General features: G+C 48.5%; 1 protein-coding gene across 2 annotated transcripts in view; it reads left to right on the top strand.

Annotated features, from left to right (window-relative positions):
• The first annotated feature begins 1,484 nt into the window (after window positions 1-1,484).
• LOC144500872 (RING finger protein 145-like) overlaps window positions 1,485-15,243 on the top strand; it is a 39,038-nt gene continuing 25,279 nt past the window's right edge. Inside the window, exons 1-3 of one of the 2 annotated variants that reach the window (XM_078224349.1) lie at window positions 1,485-1,932; window positions 11,218-11,326; window positions 14,996-15,087. In XM_078224349.1, the coding sequence (XP_078080475.1) occupies window positions 1,764-1,932; window positions 11,218-11,326; window positions 14,996-15,087 (370 nt within the window). In that variant the 5' untranslated portion in view covers window positions 1,485-1,763. The remainder of the gene's footprint in view (window positions 1,933-11,217; window positions 11,327-14,995; window positions 15,088-15,243) is intronic. The other variant, XM_078224357.1, reaches the window with a different exon arrangement.

Genomic DNA, 15,243 nt, shown 5'->3' with positions numbered 1-15,243 from the left:
GAGGAGAGAGGGAGTAGGAGAAGAAGAACTTAACGAAGAGAGGACAAGAAGGCACTGACCACAGGCAAAGTGGAAGGGAGGAAAACTGACTCAAAACAGGGACTCAGTGTGAGGTATATACAGAACAGGACTGGGCAACGAGTGTGGGATAAATACAGGACAGGACTGGGCAGTGAGTGTGGGGTAAATACAGGACAGGACTGGGCAGTGAGTGTGGGGTAAATACAGGACTGGGCAGTGAGTGTGGGGTAAATACAGGACAGGACTGGGCAGTGAGTGTGGGGTAGATACAGGACAGGACTGGGCAGTGAGTGTGGGGTAGATACAGGACAGGACTGGGCAGTGAGTGTGGGGTAGATACAGGACAGGACTGGGCAGTGAGTGTGGGGTATATACAGGACAGGACTGGTCAGTGAGTGTGGGGTAAATACAGGACAGGACTGGGCAGTGTGGGGTAGATACAGGACAGGACTGGGCAGTGAGTGTGGGGTAGATACAGGACAGGACTGGGCAGTGAGTGTGGGGTAGATACAGGACAGGACTGGGCAGTGAGTGTGGGGTAGATACAGGACAGGACTGGGCAGTGAGTGTGGGGTAGATACAGGACAGGACTGGGCAGTGAGTGTGGGGTAGATACAGGACAGGACTGGGCAGTGAGTGTGGGGTAGATACAGGACAGGACTGGGCAGTGAGTGTGGGGTAGATACAGGACAGGACTGGGCAGTGAGTGTGGGGTAGATACAGGACAGGACTGGGCAGTGAGTGTGGGGTAGATACAGGACAGGACTGGGCAGTGAGTGTGGGGTAGATACAGAACAGGACTGGGCAGTGTGGGGTAGATACAGGACAGGACTGGGCAGTGAGTGTGGGGTAAATACAGGACAGGACTGGGCAGTGAGTGTGGGGTAGATACAGGACAGGACTGGGCAGTGAGCGTGTGGTAGATACAGGACAGGACTGGGCAGTGAGTGTGGGGTAAATACAGGACAGGACTGGGCAGTGTGGGGTAGATACAGGACAGGACAGGACTGGGCAGTGAGTGTGGGGTAGATACAGGACAGGACTGGGCAGTGAGTGTGGGGTAGATACAGGACAGGACTGGGCAGTGAGTGTGGGGTAGATACAGGACAGGACTGGGCAGTGAGTGTGGGGTAGATACAGGACAGGACTGGGCAGTGAGTGTGGGGTAGATACAGGACAGGACTGGGCAGTGAGTGTGGGGTAGATACAGAACAGGACTGGGCAGTGAGCGTGTGGTAGATACAGGACAGGACTGGGCAGTGAGTGTGGGGTAGATACAGGGCAGGACTGGGCAGTGAGTGTGGGGTAGATACAGGGCAGGACTGGGCAGTGAGTGTGGGGTAGATACAGGGCAGGACTGGGCAGTGAGTGTGGGGTAGATACAGGACAGGACTGGGCAGTGAGTGTGGGGTAGATACAGGACAGGACTGGGCAGTGAGTGTGGGGTAGATACAGGACAGGACTGGGCAGTGAGTGTGGGGTAGATACAGGACAGGACTGGGCAGTGAGTGTGGGGTAGATACAGAACAGGACTGGGCAGTGAGTGTGGGGTAGATACAGGACAGGACTGGGCAGTGAGTGTGGGGTATATATAGGGAGGGACTCGACAGAGAGTGCATGTTACTTACTGACATCTGCAGCACTGGGGATTGCAGGCTTCCTGTGCACCCCGGGCTGCCCAGCCTGACTGTCACCCATGTTGTCACAGTGATAAAGTGAAAGATTGTGATAAATCGGCCAGAATGCCTTTTGCAGAAACAGTGGCCAATGTGGCTCTGCGGGTCCCCAGTGTCATGGTGCTGGATTTGCTGTATAAGTGGGATGTCAGTCACTTTGTTGAACAGATCCGTGCTAGGAATGAGGAAATGCTCATCAAATATAAGTACGTGTTGTGGAATGCGTACTATCTGGGTAAGGATTTCTGACATTTCTTCTGTCGTACATAGCCTGAGTAGGCCGTTCAGCCCCTCAAGCCTGCTCTGCCATTCAATAAGATCATGGCTGATCTGATTGTAAATTCACCCCTACATTCCTGCCTACCCCCGATTAATCTTTCACTCCCTTGATAATTAAGAATCTATATTGCTCTGCATTATAAATATTCAAAGACTCTGCTTCCATTGCCTTTTGACGAAGAGAGTTCTAGAGACTCATGACCCCCCCTCATCTCTGTCTTAAATGGGCGACCTCTTATTTTTAAACAGTGGTCTCTAGTTCTAGATTTTCCTACAAGAGGAAATAGTAAAACATACTGGGAAAGGGGTTAAATACAGTCACCATTCTCAGAGAATTGGCTTTAGGCAAACTAGTTTAAGTTTATTTATTAGTGTCACAAGTAGGCTTACGTTAACACTGCAATGAAGTTACCGTGAAAGTCCCCTAGTCGCCACACTCTGGCGCTATGAAACTGACAATCACATTTTAATTTGATGTTTTTAAGTTTCCTTTGTACTTTGATTTCTGTTCAGGCTGTTCCCCCTCCTTTTGGGGAGCTGCCCCTTTTACTTTGTCCCGACTTAATCTGAGTTTGTTTATTTCGTTTGACCTAAAAGGAGGGCAGCAGTAACCACTGTGCCACCGTGCTTTTTTTTAAAAATAGGTAAATTTGATACAACTGAGTGAGTGCACCAGTAAACCAAAGGACAGCAGTGAGTCGACCATGTGGGACTGGAGTCACGTAAATTTAAGTTTGTTTATTAGTCACAAGTAAGGCTTACATTAACACTGCAATGAAGTTACTGTGAAATTCCCCATGTTGCCAAACTCCGGCGCCTGTTCGGGTCAGTGTACCTAACCAGCACGTCTTTCAGACTGTGGGAGGAAACCGGAGCACCCTGAGGAAACCCATGCAAACACAGGGAGAACGTGCAGACTCCACACAGACAGTGACCCAAGCCAGGAATCGAACCTGGTTCCCTGGTGCTGTGAGGCAGCAGTGCTAACCACTGTGTCACTGTAGTGCCCATATAGGCTCAGGAGGGGGTGAGGGCTGCAGCTTTCCCTCCCTGAAGCACAGTGGTCAACCAGTTGTGTCCTCGGGACAATCCGACGGTCACGTTTACTGAGGCCAGCTTTTCATCACCGGGTCTTTCAGAACTGAATTCGAATCTCCAAACGGCGAGAGTGGGATTTGAACTCGGATTCTCGGGCTCGTTCAGCCAGGTGACCAGGTTACAGCTCCAGTAACATAAACCCAGTAAAACACTAAGCTGCCCAACCTTGAAGGGCACAGCTTTTCAAAGCAAGCTCCACTGGGAGTTTTATCTATATCAGTGGCACCACATGAGTTCGACTTGTTGATTCTGCTCCTTCCCCACCTGAGAAATTAAAATGAGCATGGAAATTTGCTTGCAAGCTGATTTCAGTAAGATCGTGAGTTGATTGAAAGGAGACACTTAAAAACTTGAAGCAATTCTGGCCAAAGGTCATTTCTCAGTTTCACTTATGGAACATAGCACAGGACAGCACAGGAACAGGGATGGCAGGTCTGCCGTATGAGGAAAGACCAAGTTGGTTGGGATTATATTCATTGGAGTTTAGAAGAGTGAGAGGGGATCACAAAGAAATTTATAAAATTCCAGCAGGATTAGACAGGTAGATTCAGAAAGAATGTTCCCGATGGTGGGGAAGTCCAGAACGAGGGGTCATAGTTTGAGGATAAGAGGTAAACCTTTTAGAACTGAAGTGAGGAGAAATTTCTTCACCCAAAGAATGGTGAATGTGTAAAATTCACTACCCCAGAATGTAGTTGAGGCCAAGATATTGTCTGATTTCAAGAAATTAGATATAGCTCTTGGGGCTAAAGGGATCAAGGGATGTGGGGGAAGGGAGGATCAGGATATTGAATTCGGTGATCAGCTATGATCAAAATGAGCGGCAGAACAGGCTCGAAGGGCCGAATGGCCTACTCCTGCTTCTCATTTCTATGAATAGGCCTTCCGGCCCACGATGTTGTGCCAAAAATGACGCCAAATTAAACTAACCCCTTCTGTCTGCCCTTGGTCCATATCCCTCTATTCCTTGCATATTCATGTGCTTATCTAAAAGCCCCTTAAACACCCCTATCGTATCTGCCTCCACCACCCCTGGCAGCGTGTTCCAGACACCTACCACTCTCTTGCCCCTCACATCACCTTTGAACATTCCCACTCTCACCTTAAGTGCATGCCCCAAGTATTAGACATTTGAACTCTGAATATGAGATTCTGACTGTCAGCCCTTTCTCTGCCTCTCATAACTTTATAGACTTCTATCAGGTCTCCCCTCAGCCTCCGCCACTCCAGAGAAAACAACCCTAGTTTGTCCAGCTTCTCCTTATAGCTCACACCCTCTAATCCAGACAGCATCCTGGTAAACCTGTTCTACACCCTCTCCAAAGCCTCCACATCCTTCCTGTTAAGTGGCGACTAGAATTGAATGCATTACTTTAAGTGCGGCTAATCAAAGTTTTATAAAGCTACAACTTGACATCCTGACTCTTGTACTCAATGCCCTGACCAGTAAAAGCAAGCTGCCATTTGCTGCCTTTACCACTCTCTCTATTTGTGTGGCCACTTTCAGGGCGCTATGAACTTGAATCTCAAGATCCCTCTGTACATCAATGCTGTTCAGAGTCCTGCCATTAACTGTACACTTACCCTTACCATTTGATCTTCCAAAGTGCGGCACCTCACACTTGCCTGGATTAAACTCCATCTGCCATTTCTCTGTCCATATCTGCAACTGATCCATATCCCGCTGTATCCTTTGACAGCTTTCTACACTATCCACAACTCCGTCTACCTTTGTGTCATCTGCAAACTTACTAACCCACCCATCGACGTTTTCATCCAAATCACAAACAGCAGAGGTCCCAGTATGGATCCCTGTGGAACACCACTAGTCACGGAACTCCAACCAGAAAAACACCCTTCCACCACGACCTTGACTTCTATGGGCAAGCCAATTCTGAATCCAAGCGGCCAAGTCACCGTGGATCCCATGAATCTTAATCTTCTTGCCCCTTGAGTCACTGACTCGTGGGCTCAAGTCTCACTCCAGAGATTTAAGGACAGAACCTCGGCTGACACTCCCAGTGCAGTAGTGAGGGTGTGCTGCTCAGTCAGAGGTACTGTTTTTCAGCTGAGACCTTTCGAGAGAGGTCACAGCTGGCCCTGCAAGCGACTTGGAAGAAGAGCAGGGGCTGTTTCTCCTCAGTATCCTGGCCAACGTCTTATCCCTTCGGCAACATTGTTGCAAACCAGATTATTTGGCTATTGCCTCATGGCTCTTTGTGGGATCTTGCTGTGCGTAACCTGGCTGCTGTGTTTCTACATTGTAACAGAGGCTACAGATTGAAAAGGGACCTTGTTGGCTATAATTTGCTTTGGGATGTTATTGATGCCACACGCGAATGGTGGGATAACCATTGTGTATGGAAACGGCCTGCTTTGGAGGTTTGGCAGTGATCTTATAGAATGGGGGAGGAGGCTCAAGGGGACACTTTCTTCCTCCTGTTCCTTTACAAGTTGTCTTTCCTTCACAGCAGACTGTCCGCCCCTGCCATCACAAAGCACCAGTGTCTCTCGTCAGAGAAGATAATGCTAAACTTACCAAGTATCTTGGTTAGACCACATATTGGTGTAGTGATATGTTCGCTGGACTTGTAATCCAGATCCGTGACCCGGGTCCGAATTTGAATTCAATAAAAAAAAAATCTGGAATTAAAAGTTCATGAAACCATTGTCGATTGTCATAAAAACCCATCTGGTTCACTAATGTCCTTTCGGAAAGGAAATCTGCCATCTGTACCTGGTCTGGCCCACATGTGACTCCAGACCCATAACGACGTGGTTGGACTCTTAATTGCCACTCGGTTGAAGAGCAATTAGGGATGGGCAACATTGCCAGCGATGCCCACATCCCATGAAAGAACAAAACCAAATACTTCTGGTCTCGATAGCAAAGAACAAAGAAAAGTACAGCACAGGAACAGGCCCTTCAGCCCTCCAAACCTGCACCGATCACGATGGCTGCCTAAACTAAAACTGTATGCACTTAGAGTCCATATCCTTCCATTCCCATCCCATTCATGTATTCGTCCAGATGTCCCTTAAATGCCGCTATCGTACCTGCTCCCACCACCTCCCCCGGCAGCAGGTTTCAAACATTCACCACCCTTTGTGTAAAAAAACCTTGCCTCGCACGTCTCCTCTAAACTTTGCCCCACACACCTTAAACCTATGTCCCCTAGTACTTGACTTTTCTACCCTAGGAAAGAGCATCTGACTATCCACTCTGTCCATGCCCCTCATAATCTTGTAAACCTCTATCAGGTCACCCCTCAACCTCCGTCATTCCAGTGAGAACAAACCGAGTTTCTCCAACCTCTCCATGGCTAATACCCTCCAGATGGGGAGATGCCGGCGTTGGACTGGGGTAAACACAGTAAGAGTTTTAACAACACCAGGTTAAAGTCCAACAAGTTTATTTGGTAGCAAATGCCATTAGCTTTCGGAGCGCTGCTCCTTTGTCAGATGGATTGGATATCTGCTCTCAAACAGGGCATACAGAGGCACAAAATCAAGTAACAGAATACTGATTAGAATGCGAATCTCTACAACCAACCAGGTCTTAAAGATACAGACAATGTGAGTGGAGGGAGCATTAAGCACAGTTTAAAGAGATGTGTATTGTCTCCAGACAGAACAGCCAGTGAGATTCTGCAAGTCCAGGAGGCAAGCTGTGGGGGTTACTGATAGTGTGACATAAATCCAAGATCCCGGTTTAGGCCGTCCTCGTGTGCGGAACTTGGCTATCAGTTTCTGCTCAGCGACTCTGCGCTGTCGTGTGTCATGAAGGCTGCCTTGGAGAACGCTTACCTGATCCCCGAAGATCAGAGGCTGAATGCCCGTGACTGCTGAAGTGCTCCCCCACAGGAAGAGAACAGTCTTGCCTGGTGATTGTCGAGCGGTGTTCATTCATCCGTTGTCGTAGCGTCTGCATGGTTTCCCCAATGTACCATACCTCGGGACATCCTTTCCTGCAGCGTATCAGGTAGACACTTTGGCCGAGTTGCAAGAGTATGTACCGTGTACCTGGTAGACGGTGTTCTCACGTGAGAACCCTCCAGACCAGGCAACATCCTGGAAAACCTCTTCTGTACCCTCTCCATATTACAGAAATTATATAGAATAAAAATATGGAAGAAGTACAAAAATGATACCCGAAATGGGAGACTGAACAAGGGCTCTTTTCTCTTGGGAAGAAAAAGCTAAAATAATAGGATCCTTCAGATTCTGACACTGGTTTCTATAGAAGTGAACGAGGTGGCATAACTATAAGATAGTCATTAATTACTAATATGGGAATTGTGAAGGAACAGCGTCACCCAGAGAATGGTAAGAATGTGGAACTTGTGACTATATGCAATAGTGAGATGAGTAGATGTACATTTTTGAGTACAAGAGTTGGCAAATCATGTTGCAGCTATATAAAACCTTGGTTAGGCCGCATTTGGAGTATTGTGTGCAGTTCTGGTCGCCGCACTACCAGAAGGACATGGAAGCTTTGGAGAGATTGCAAAGAACGTTCACCAGATGTTGTCTGGTCTCGAGGGTGTTGACTATGAGGAGAGGTTGAATAAACTAGGATTGTTTTCCCTGGAAAGACAGAGGCTGAGGGGAGACCTGATAGTGGTCTACAAAGTTATGAGAGGCATGGACAGGGTGGATAGTCAGAGGCTTTTTCCCAGGGTGGAAGCGTCAATTACAAGGGGCAAAGGTTCAAGATAAGAGGGGGAAAGTTTAAGGGAGATGTGCGGGGGAAGTTTTTCACACACAGTTTTGGGTGCCTGGAACGCGCTGCCAGAGGAGGTGGTGGAAGCAGGCACATTAGCAACATTTAAGAGGCATCTGGATGGGTACATGAATAGGGAGGAAATAGAGGGATATGGACTGAAGGCAGAAGGTTTTTTTTAGTTTAGTTAGAGCATCATGATCGGCTTGGGCTTAGGGGGCCGAGGGGCCTGTTCCTGTGCTGTACTTTTCTTTTTTCTGTGTTCAAGTGCAGTGAGAATAGTTCATGAGGGACTAAGAAATGGAGGGTTAATGGGGTGAGATGAGGCTCACGTAGGGCAGCAGCACCAAGCTGGGCTGAATGGCCTGTAAGTCTAAAGTTTGCAATGATTCCCGGAGTTGTTCACTCCGCACCAGATTTGCAAACACTCTCAATCTCTGCAATTCTGCATAGAAGAAACTTGGACTGCCCTTGAATGTTGCTGAAACAAAACTCAAATATTCCATCTCCGATATATGTTGAAGGAGTGATTCCAGAATTTGTTGAGCGTTTCCCGTACCTTGGCAGCCACCGCTCCGAAAAATCCACCATTGATGGGGATCCAACACTGGATCAGCTGCACCAGCTCAGCTTTCTACAAACTACAGCAGCGAGTGCTTGACCACAAAGACCTCGACAAGTTAACAGAAGTAATGGCAGGCTGATACAAAGGGTGAAGTCATATGGGATCTGAGATGAGCTGGTAAAACTGGCTTGGGCATAGATAAGCGTTCTCCAAGGCGGCCTTCGCGACACACGACAGCGCAGAGTCGCTGAGCAGAAACTGATAGCCAAGTTCCGCACACACAAGGACGGCCTCAACCGGGATATTGGGTTCATGTCACACTATTTGTAACTCCCACAGTTGCGTGGACCTGCAGAGTTTCACTGGCTGTCTTGTCTGGAGACAATACACATCTTTTTAGCCTGTCTTGATGCTCTCTCCACTCCCATTGTTTTGTTTCTTAAAGACTGGATTAGTTGTAAGTATTCGCATTCCAACCATTATTCATGTAAATTGAGTCTGTGTCTTTATAAGTTCTGTTTGTGAACAGAATTCCCACTCACCTGAAGAAGGGGCTTAGAGCCTCGAAAGCTTGTGTGGCTTTTGCTACCAAATAAACCTGTTGGACTTTAACCTGGTGTTGTTAAACTTCTTATTGGGCATAGAAAGCAGAGAGTAGCAGTGGAAGGGTACTTTTCTAACTGGATGTCTGTGACAAGCGGTGTTCCACAAGGATCAGTGCTGTGGCCTCTGTTGTTTGTGAATATATATCAATGATTTGAAGAAAAAATGGGTTGAAAGATGGCAGATGGAATTTAACCCGGACAAATGTGAGGTGATGCAATTTGGAAGACCTACTGTAGAAGGAAAGTATACAGTAAATGGCAGAGCCCTTAGAAATATCAGCATACAGAGGGATTTAGGCGTGCAGATCAACAGTTCCCTGAAGGTGGCAACTGAGGTGGACAAGGTGGTCAAGAAGGCAGATGCCATGCTGGCCTCCACCAGTCGGAGTGTTGAGTATAGGAATTGGAAAAACATGTTACAGCTGTATATGACTTTGGTTAGGCTGCATTTGGAGTATTGTGTACAATTCTGGACGCCACACTACCGGAAGGATGCTGATGCATTGGTAAAGGTGCAGAAGAGATTTACCAGGATGTTGCCTGGTTTGGAGGATATGGACTATGAAGAAAGGTTGAACAAACTTGGATTGTTTTCATTGGAGTGTTGGAGGATGAGGGGGGACCTGATAGAGGTTTTCCAAGATTATGACAGGCTTGGATAGAGTGGATAGTCAGGGTCAAAGGATCAATTACTCAGGGGCATAGGTTGAGAGGGGGAGAGTTTTTAAAAGAGATGTAAGGGGCAAGGTTTTCACACAGGGTGGTGAATGCTTGGAACCCGCTGCTGGAAGAAGGCAGTGGAAGTAGATTCTATAACAATGTTCAAGAGTCATCTGGATAGACAGATGAATAGGCAGGGAATAGAGGGATATGGATCATGGAGAGGTAAGATAATAGATTAGAGAGGCATCTGTGAAGGCACAGACTTGGTGGGCCGAATGGCCAGTTCCTGTGCTGTACTGTTCTTTGTTCTATACAGTGCCCTTCTCAGCCTCGGCATGTCCCAAATTGCTTTATGGTCAATCCCGCACGCTTTGAGCTGGACAACTGTTGCAGGAGATGCGGAAATCAATTTGCACACAGCAAGCTCTCTCAAACAGCAATGTGAGGAGGGCCTGAGAATCTGCTTCAGCACTGTTCAGGGCTAAATATTGACCATGATCCCAATGGAGTGGGGGTGGTCACTTTCTAAACAGCGACACTGGAATCATTTACACCCACCTGGGAGGGCAGACTGGCCCTGGGGTCAAAGTCTCAGTCGGCACTTCTCACCCTGCAGCACTCCCTCAGTACTGCGCCACCCTAGATTTTGTGCTTCGGTTTCTGGAATAGGATTTGAACTTTAAAAATTCTGCCTTAAGAGGTGAGTGAAAGTCTGGGGAACCAAAGGGTTGGGACGTGAAGTATGGCTGGGGAGTCAGCGGTGATGGGCCATCATTGCAAACTGGTCACTAAAGGAGTGAGGGCTGGGGATAGCTCATAAGACATCGGAGCAGAATTAGACCATTCGGCCCATCAAGTCCTCTCCGCCATTCGATCATGGCTGATATGCTCCTCATCTCCATTTTCCTGTCTTCTCCCCATAACCCTTCAGCCTGTTGCCAATTAAAAATCTGTCTAACTCCTCAAATTTACTCACTGTCCCAGCATCTACCGCACTTTGGAGTAGTGAATTCCACAGATTCACGACCCTTTGGGAGAAGTAGTTTCTCCTCAACTCTGTTTTAAATTTGCTGCCCCTTATCCTCAGACTATGGCCTCTCCTCCTAGAATGTTCCACAAGAGGAAGCATCCACTCCATGTCTACTTTATCCAGACCTTTTATCATCTTGTATACCTCAATTTGATCTCCCCTCATTCTTCTAAATTCCAGAGAGTATCGGCCTAAACTGTTCAATCTCTCTTATTGCAACGAGGACTGATTGGCTGCAGGGTGTCCTTAAAGGCACCGTTGCACCTTTTGAGGGAAAAGTGGGTAACTATTTGAGATACGCGGCCATGGGGAGAGCATGGAGCAGTTTTTGATTGCTCCCTTGAAAGAGCAGGCATAACTGCAATGGCCCGAACGGCCTCCTCCTCGTGCTGACATTTCTAGCAACTGCAGAGACCTTGTGTCAGAATGAGCAGTGGCTCCAGCCACTGAACTGTTAGCTGAGATGTTGTGTACACCCGAATTAATTTTTTTAAAATGTAAGACAGTAATTTAACTCCAGCGTTTGGGCTGACGCATGTCGCACTTCTGCTCTGCAGGTCATCTGGTCAGTGTGTTGGTGCTGCTGTTGCCTCTCCAGCATTTGGTGAAGTTGTACCTGTATTTGCTCACTGCCTCCTTGCTGTACATGGGCCATCAAACCTGCAGGTGAGTGCCAGACGGGTTTGGTAACAGCCGAGCGAGAGGACCTTGTAGTTCAGCCGTTCCTGTTCCCCACCCCCTTGTTTCAGTGGAGTAACCCAGGGTCCCTGCAGATTAATCTCAGCAAGTGGGAGGAGCAGTGGGAGGGCTTTCTGATGTGCGGGGCGGGGTTGGTTGTTTTACAGATGGAATCACCATCTTGAGACTCGGACCCCAGTTGCAGTTTATTCATGTGAGCTCTTGGCTTCGGCACAATGTGACCACCACCGGGCAACACCGGTGGCACAGTGGTTAGCACTGCTGCCTCACAGCGCCAGGGACCTGGGTTCGGTTCCCGGCTTGGGTCACTGTCTGTGTGAAGTTTGCACATTCTCCACGTGTCTGCGTGGGTTTCCTCCGGGTGCTCCAGTTTCCTTCCACAGTCCGAAAGATGTGCTGGTCAGGTTGATTGGCCATGCCGAATTGCCCCTTAGTGTCCCGGGATGTGTAGGTTAGAGGGGGTAAATGTGTGGGGTTATGGGGGTAGGGCCTGGGGTAGGATTGTGGTTGGTGCAGATTCAAAGGGCCGAATGGCCTCCTGCACTGTAGTGATTCTATGATTTTTGCCGTTGGTTCTGAGTGCGTTGAAAGGTGGACTTTGAGGTTTATTGTCACAGATTCGCTTCTCAAAGCAAAGTTCAATAAAATGGGACTGATAACATCAACATAATGTCTTCCCCTGTCAAAATTACATAATATCTGCAGCAGGGAAACAGCCAATTTGCCCACCTTGATTAGCACCCCATCCCTCACCCTAAACATTTATGCCCTCCGCCACCGACATACAGTTTTTAAAGTTTATTAATGTCACAACTAGGCTTACATTAACACTGCAATGAAGTTACTGTGAAAATCCCCTAGTCGTCACACTCCGGCACCTGTTCGGGTACACTGAGGGAGAATTTACATTACCAATGCACCTAACCAGCACGTCTTTCGGACTGTGGGAGGAAACCGGAGCACCCGGAGGAAACCCACGCAGACACGGAGAGAATGTGCAGACTCCACACAGACGGTGACCCAAGCTGGAAATCGAACCCGGGTGCCTGGCACTGTGTGGCAGCAGTGCTATCCACTGTGCCACCGCGCTGCCCCAATGCGTGCCATCTGCGAAATGCACTCCAGAAACTGCGACCTCTATCTTCTAGCTTGGGAACACCACCATCTGCTGTCGCACACTGCCCTCAGTGAGAACTGTATCCCCGTCCCTTCACTTGCCGTTGAGTCAAAATCCTGACTCGTTTTACACAGAGGGTGGTGGGGGCCTGGAATGCACTGCCAAGCAAGGTGATTGAGGCGGACACGCTGGGATCGTTTAAGACTTATCTAGATAGCCACATGAACAGACTGGGAATAGAGGGATACAAAAGAATGGTCTCGTTGGGCACATGAGCGGCGCAGGCTTGGAGGGCCGAAGGGCCTGTTCCTGTGCTGTATTGTTCTTTGTCCTTTGTGAATGCTGGCCTAGCCAGTGATGCGCACATCCCACAAAGGAAGGAAGAAAGTCTGGCCTGTGATAGTGTCTATGCTTCACAACGGACTCTTTCCATACATTCAAAGATTGGTCACAGCTTAGAGGGAGAAAGTCTACTCTACCCTGTCTGTCACCTCTCCAGAGGAATATTTCATTAGTCCCACCTCCCCTGAACATATGAATTAGCAGCAGGAGTAGGCCACTCGGACCCTTGAGCCTGCTCTACCATTTTTAAAAATTCATTCATGGGACATGGGCGTCGCTGGCTGGGCAGCATTTATTGCCCATCCCTAGTTGCCCTTGAGAAGGTGGTGGTGAGCTGCCTTCTTGAATCGCTACAGCCCACATGCTGTGGGTTGACCCACAATGCTGTTAGGGAGGGAATTCCAGGATTTTGACCCAGCAACTGTGAAGGAACGACGATATATTTCCAAGTCAGGATGGTGAGTGGCTTGGAGGGGAACTTGCAGGGGGTGGTGTTCCCATGTATCTGCTGCCATTGTCCTTCTAGATGGAAGTGATCATGGGTTTGGAAGGCGCTGTCCAAGGATCTTTGGTGAATTGCTCATAGAATCATAGAAACCCTACAGTGCAGAAAGAGGCTATTTTGGCCCATCGAGTCTGCACCGACCACAATCCCACCCAGGCCCTACCCACATATCCCTACATATTTACCCACTAATCCCTCTAACCTACGTATCTCAGGACACTAAGGGACAATTTTAGCATGGCCAATCAACCTAACCCGCACATCTTTGGACTGTGGGAGGAAACCAGAGCACCCGGAGGAAACCCACGCAGACACGAGGGGGGAATGTGCAAACTCCACACAGACAGTGACCCAAGCTGGGAATCGAACCCAGGTCCCTGGAGCTGTGAAGCAGCAGTGCTAACCACTGTGCTACCGTGCTGCCCTGTGCTTCCGTGCTGCAGCGCATCTTGTAGATGGTACACACTGCTGCCACTGAGCATCGGTGGTGGAGGGATTGAATGTTTATAGATGTGGTGCCAATCAAGCGGGGCTGCTTTGCCCTGGATGGTGTCAAGCTTCTTGAGTGTTGTTGGAGTTGCACCCATCCAGGCAAGTGGGGAGTAATAAGATCATGGCTGATCTGATTGTAACTTCAGTCCCACATTCCTGCTTACCTCCGATAACCTTTCACCTCCTTGATAATCCAGAATCTATCTCGCTCTGCCTTAAAAATATTCCGATTCTGCTTCCTCAGTCTTTTGAGGAAGCGAGTTCCCGAGACTCACGACCCTCTTTGAGAGAGAAAGAATTCTCCTCAGCTCCGTCTTAAAGGAGAGACCTTTCATTTTTAAATAGTGACCCCCGGTTCTAGATCCTCTCGTGCCTGCAGCAGCTCTCCGAATGGGTAGTTCCCTTCGTGCCATTCTTCCTCCTCCTCCCCCTAACCCGGCACATTCTTCCTTTTCAGATAATAACCTAGTTCCCTTATGAATGCCTCGGTTGAACCTGCCTCCGCCACACTCTCGGGCAGCGCAATCTAAACCCTAAACACTCGCCTTTGCTTTAAACCTAATTACATTAAATCTGTGCCCTCTTGTCCTCCATCCTTTCATGAGTGGGAACAGTTTCTCCCTCTCTACGCTGCCTGCACCCCTCATGGCACGGTGGCACAGTGGTTAGCACTGCTGCCTCACAGCGCCAGGGACCTGGGTTCAATTCCCGGCTTGGGTCACTGTCTGTGTGGAGTTTGCACGTTCTCCCCATGTCTGCGTAGATTTCCTCCGGGTGCTCCAGTTTCCTCCCACAGTCCAAAGATGTGCGGGTCAGGTCGATTGGCCATGAGAAATTGCCCAATGGTGTCAGGGGGATTAGCAGGGTAAATACCTGTGATTACGGGGATAGGGCTTTGGTGGGACTGTTGTCGGTGCAGGCTTGATGGGCCAAATGGCTTCCTTCTGCACTGCAGTGATTCTATAATTCTGTTCTATGATTTTGAAGACCTCTATCAAATCTCCTCTCAGCCGCCTTTTCTCCAAGGAAGAAAGTCCTAACTTCTCCAAGTCATTTCTGAATGTGGTCAGTTATCTGAATGTTTTTGAAGCTACATTCATTCAGGCAAGTGGATGTCTTATGGGTTCAGTCCATAAGACATGAAACAGTCGACTAATCCTCTGGTGTTTTCTCTTCACAGGAGCTATGTTCTCAGAGAGCTTGAATCTGGTTATGATGGGACTGTGTATCTGGACCTTATGGCAATGCAGCGCTTTCTCAGTGCACTAACAGGTAGGGAAGGAGTTATTGAATCAACTTTAAACAAGGGGAGGGGGGGTGGTGTGGTGGTTGTGGGGGAGGGGGGGGGTGGGCTATCTCCCTTGGGTAGATCGGATTTATTGTTTTGCGAAGGTCACAATTGTCCAGCATAGAAAGAGGCCATTTGGC

Source organism: Mustelus asterias, chromosome 1 (assembly GCF_964213995.1).
Source record: "Mustelus asterias chromosome 1, sMusAst1.hap1.1, whole genome shotgun sequence".
NCBI lineage: Eukaryota > Metazoa > Chordata > Chondrichthyes > Carcharhiniformes > Triakidae > Mustelus > Mustelus asterias.
The sequence above is the reverse complement of the archived record's forward strand: the minus strand, read 5'-3'. Positions and strand labels throughout refer to the sequence as shown.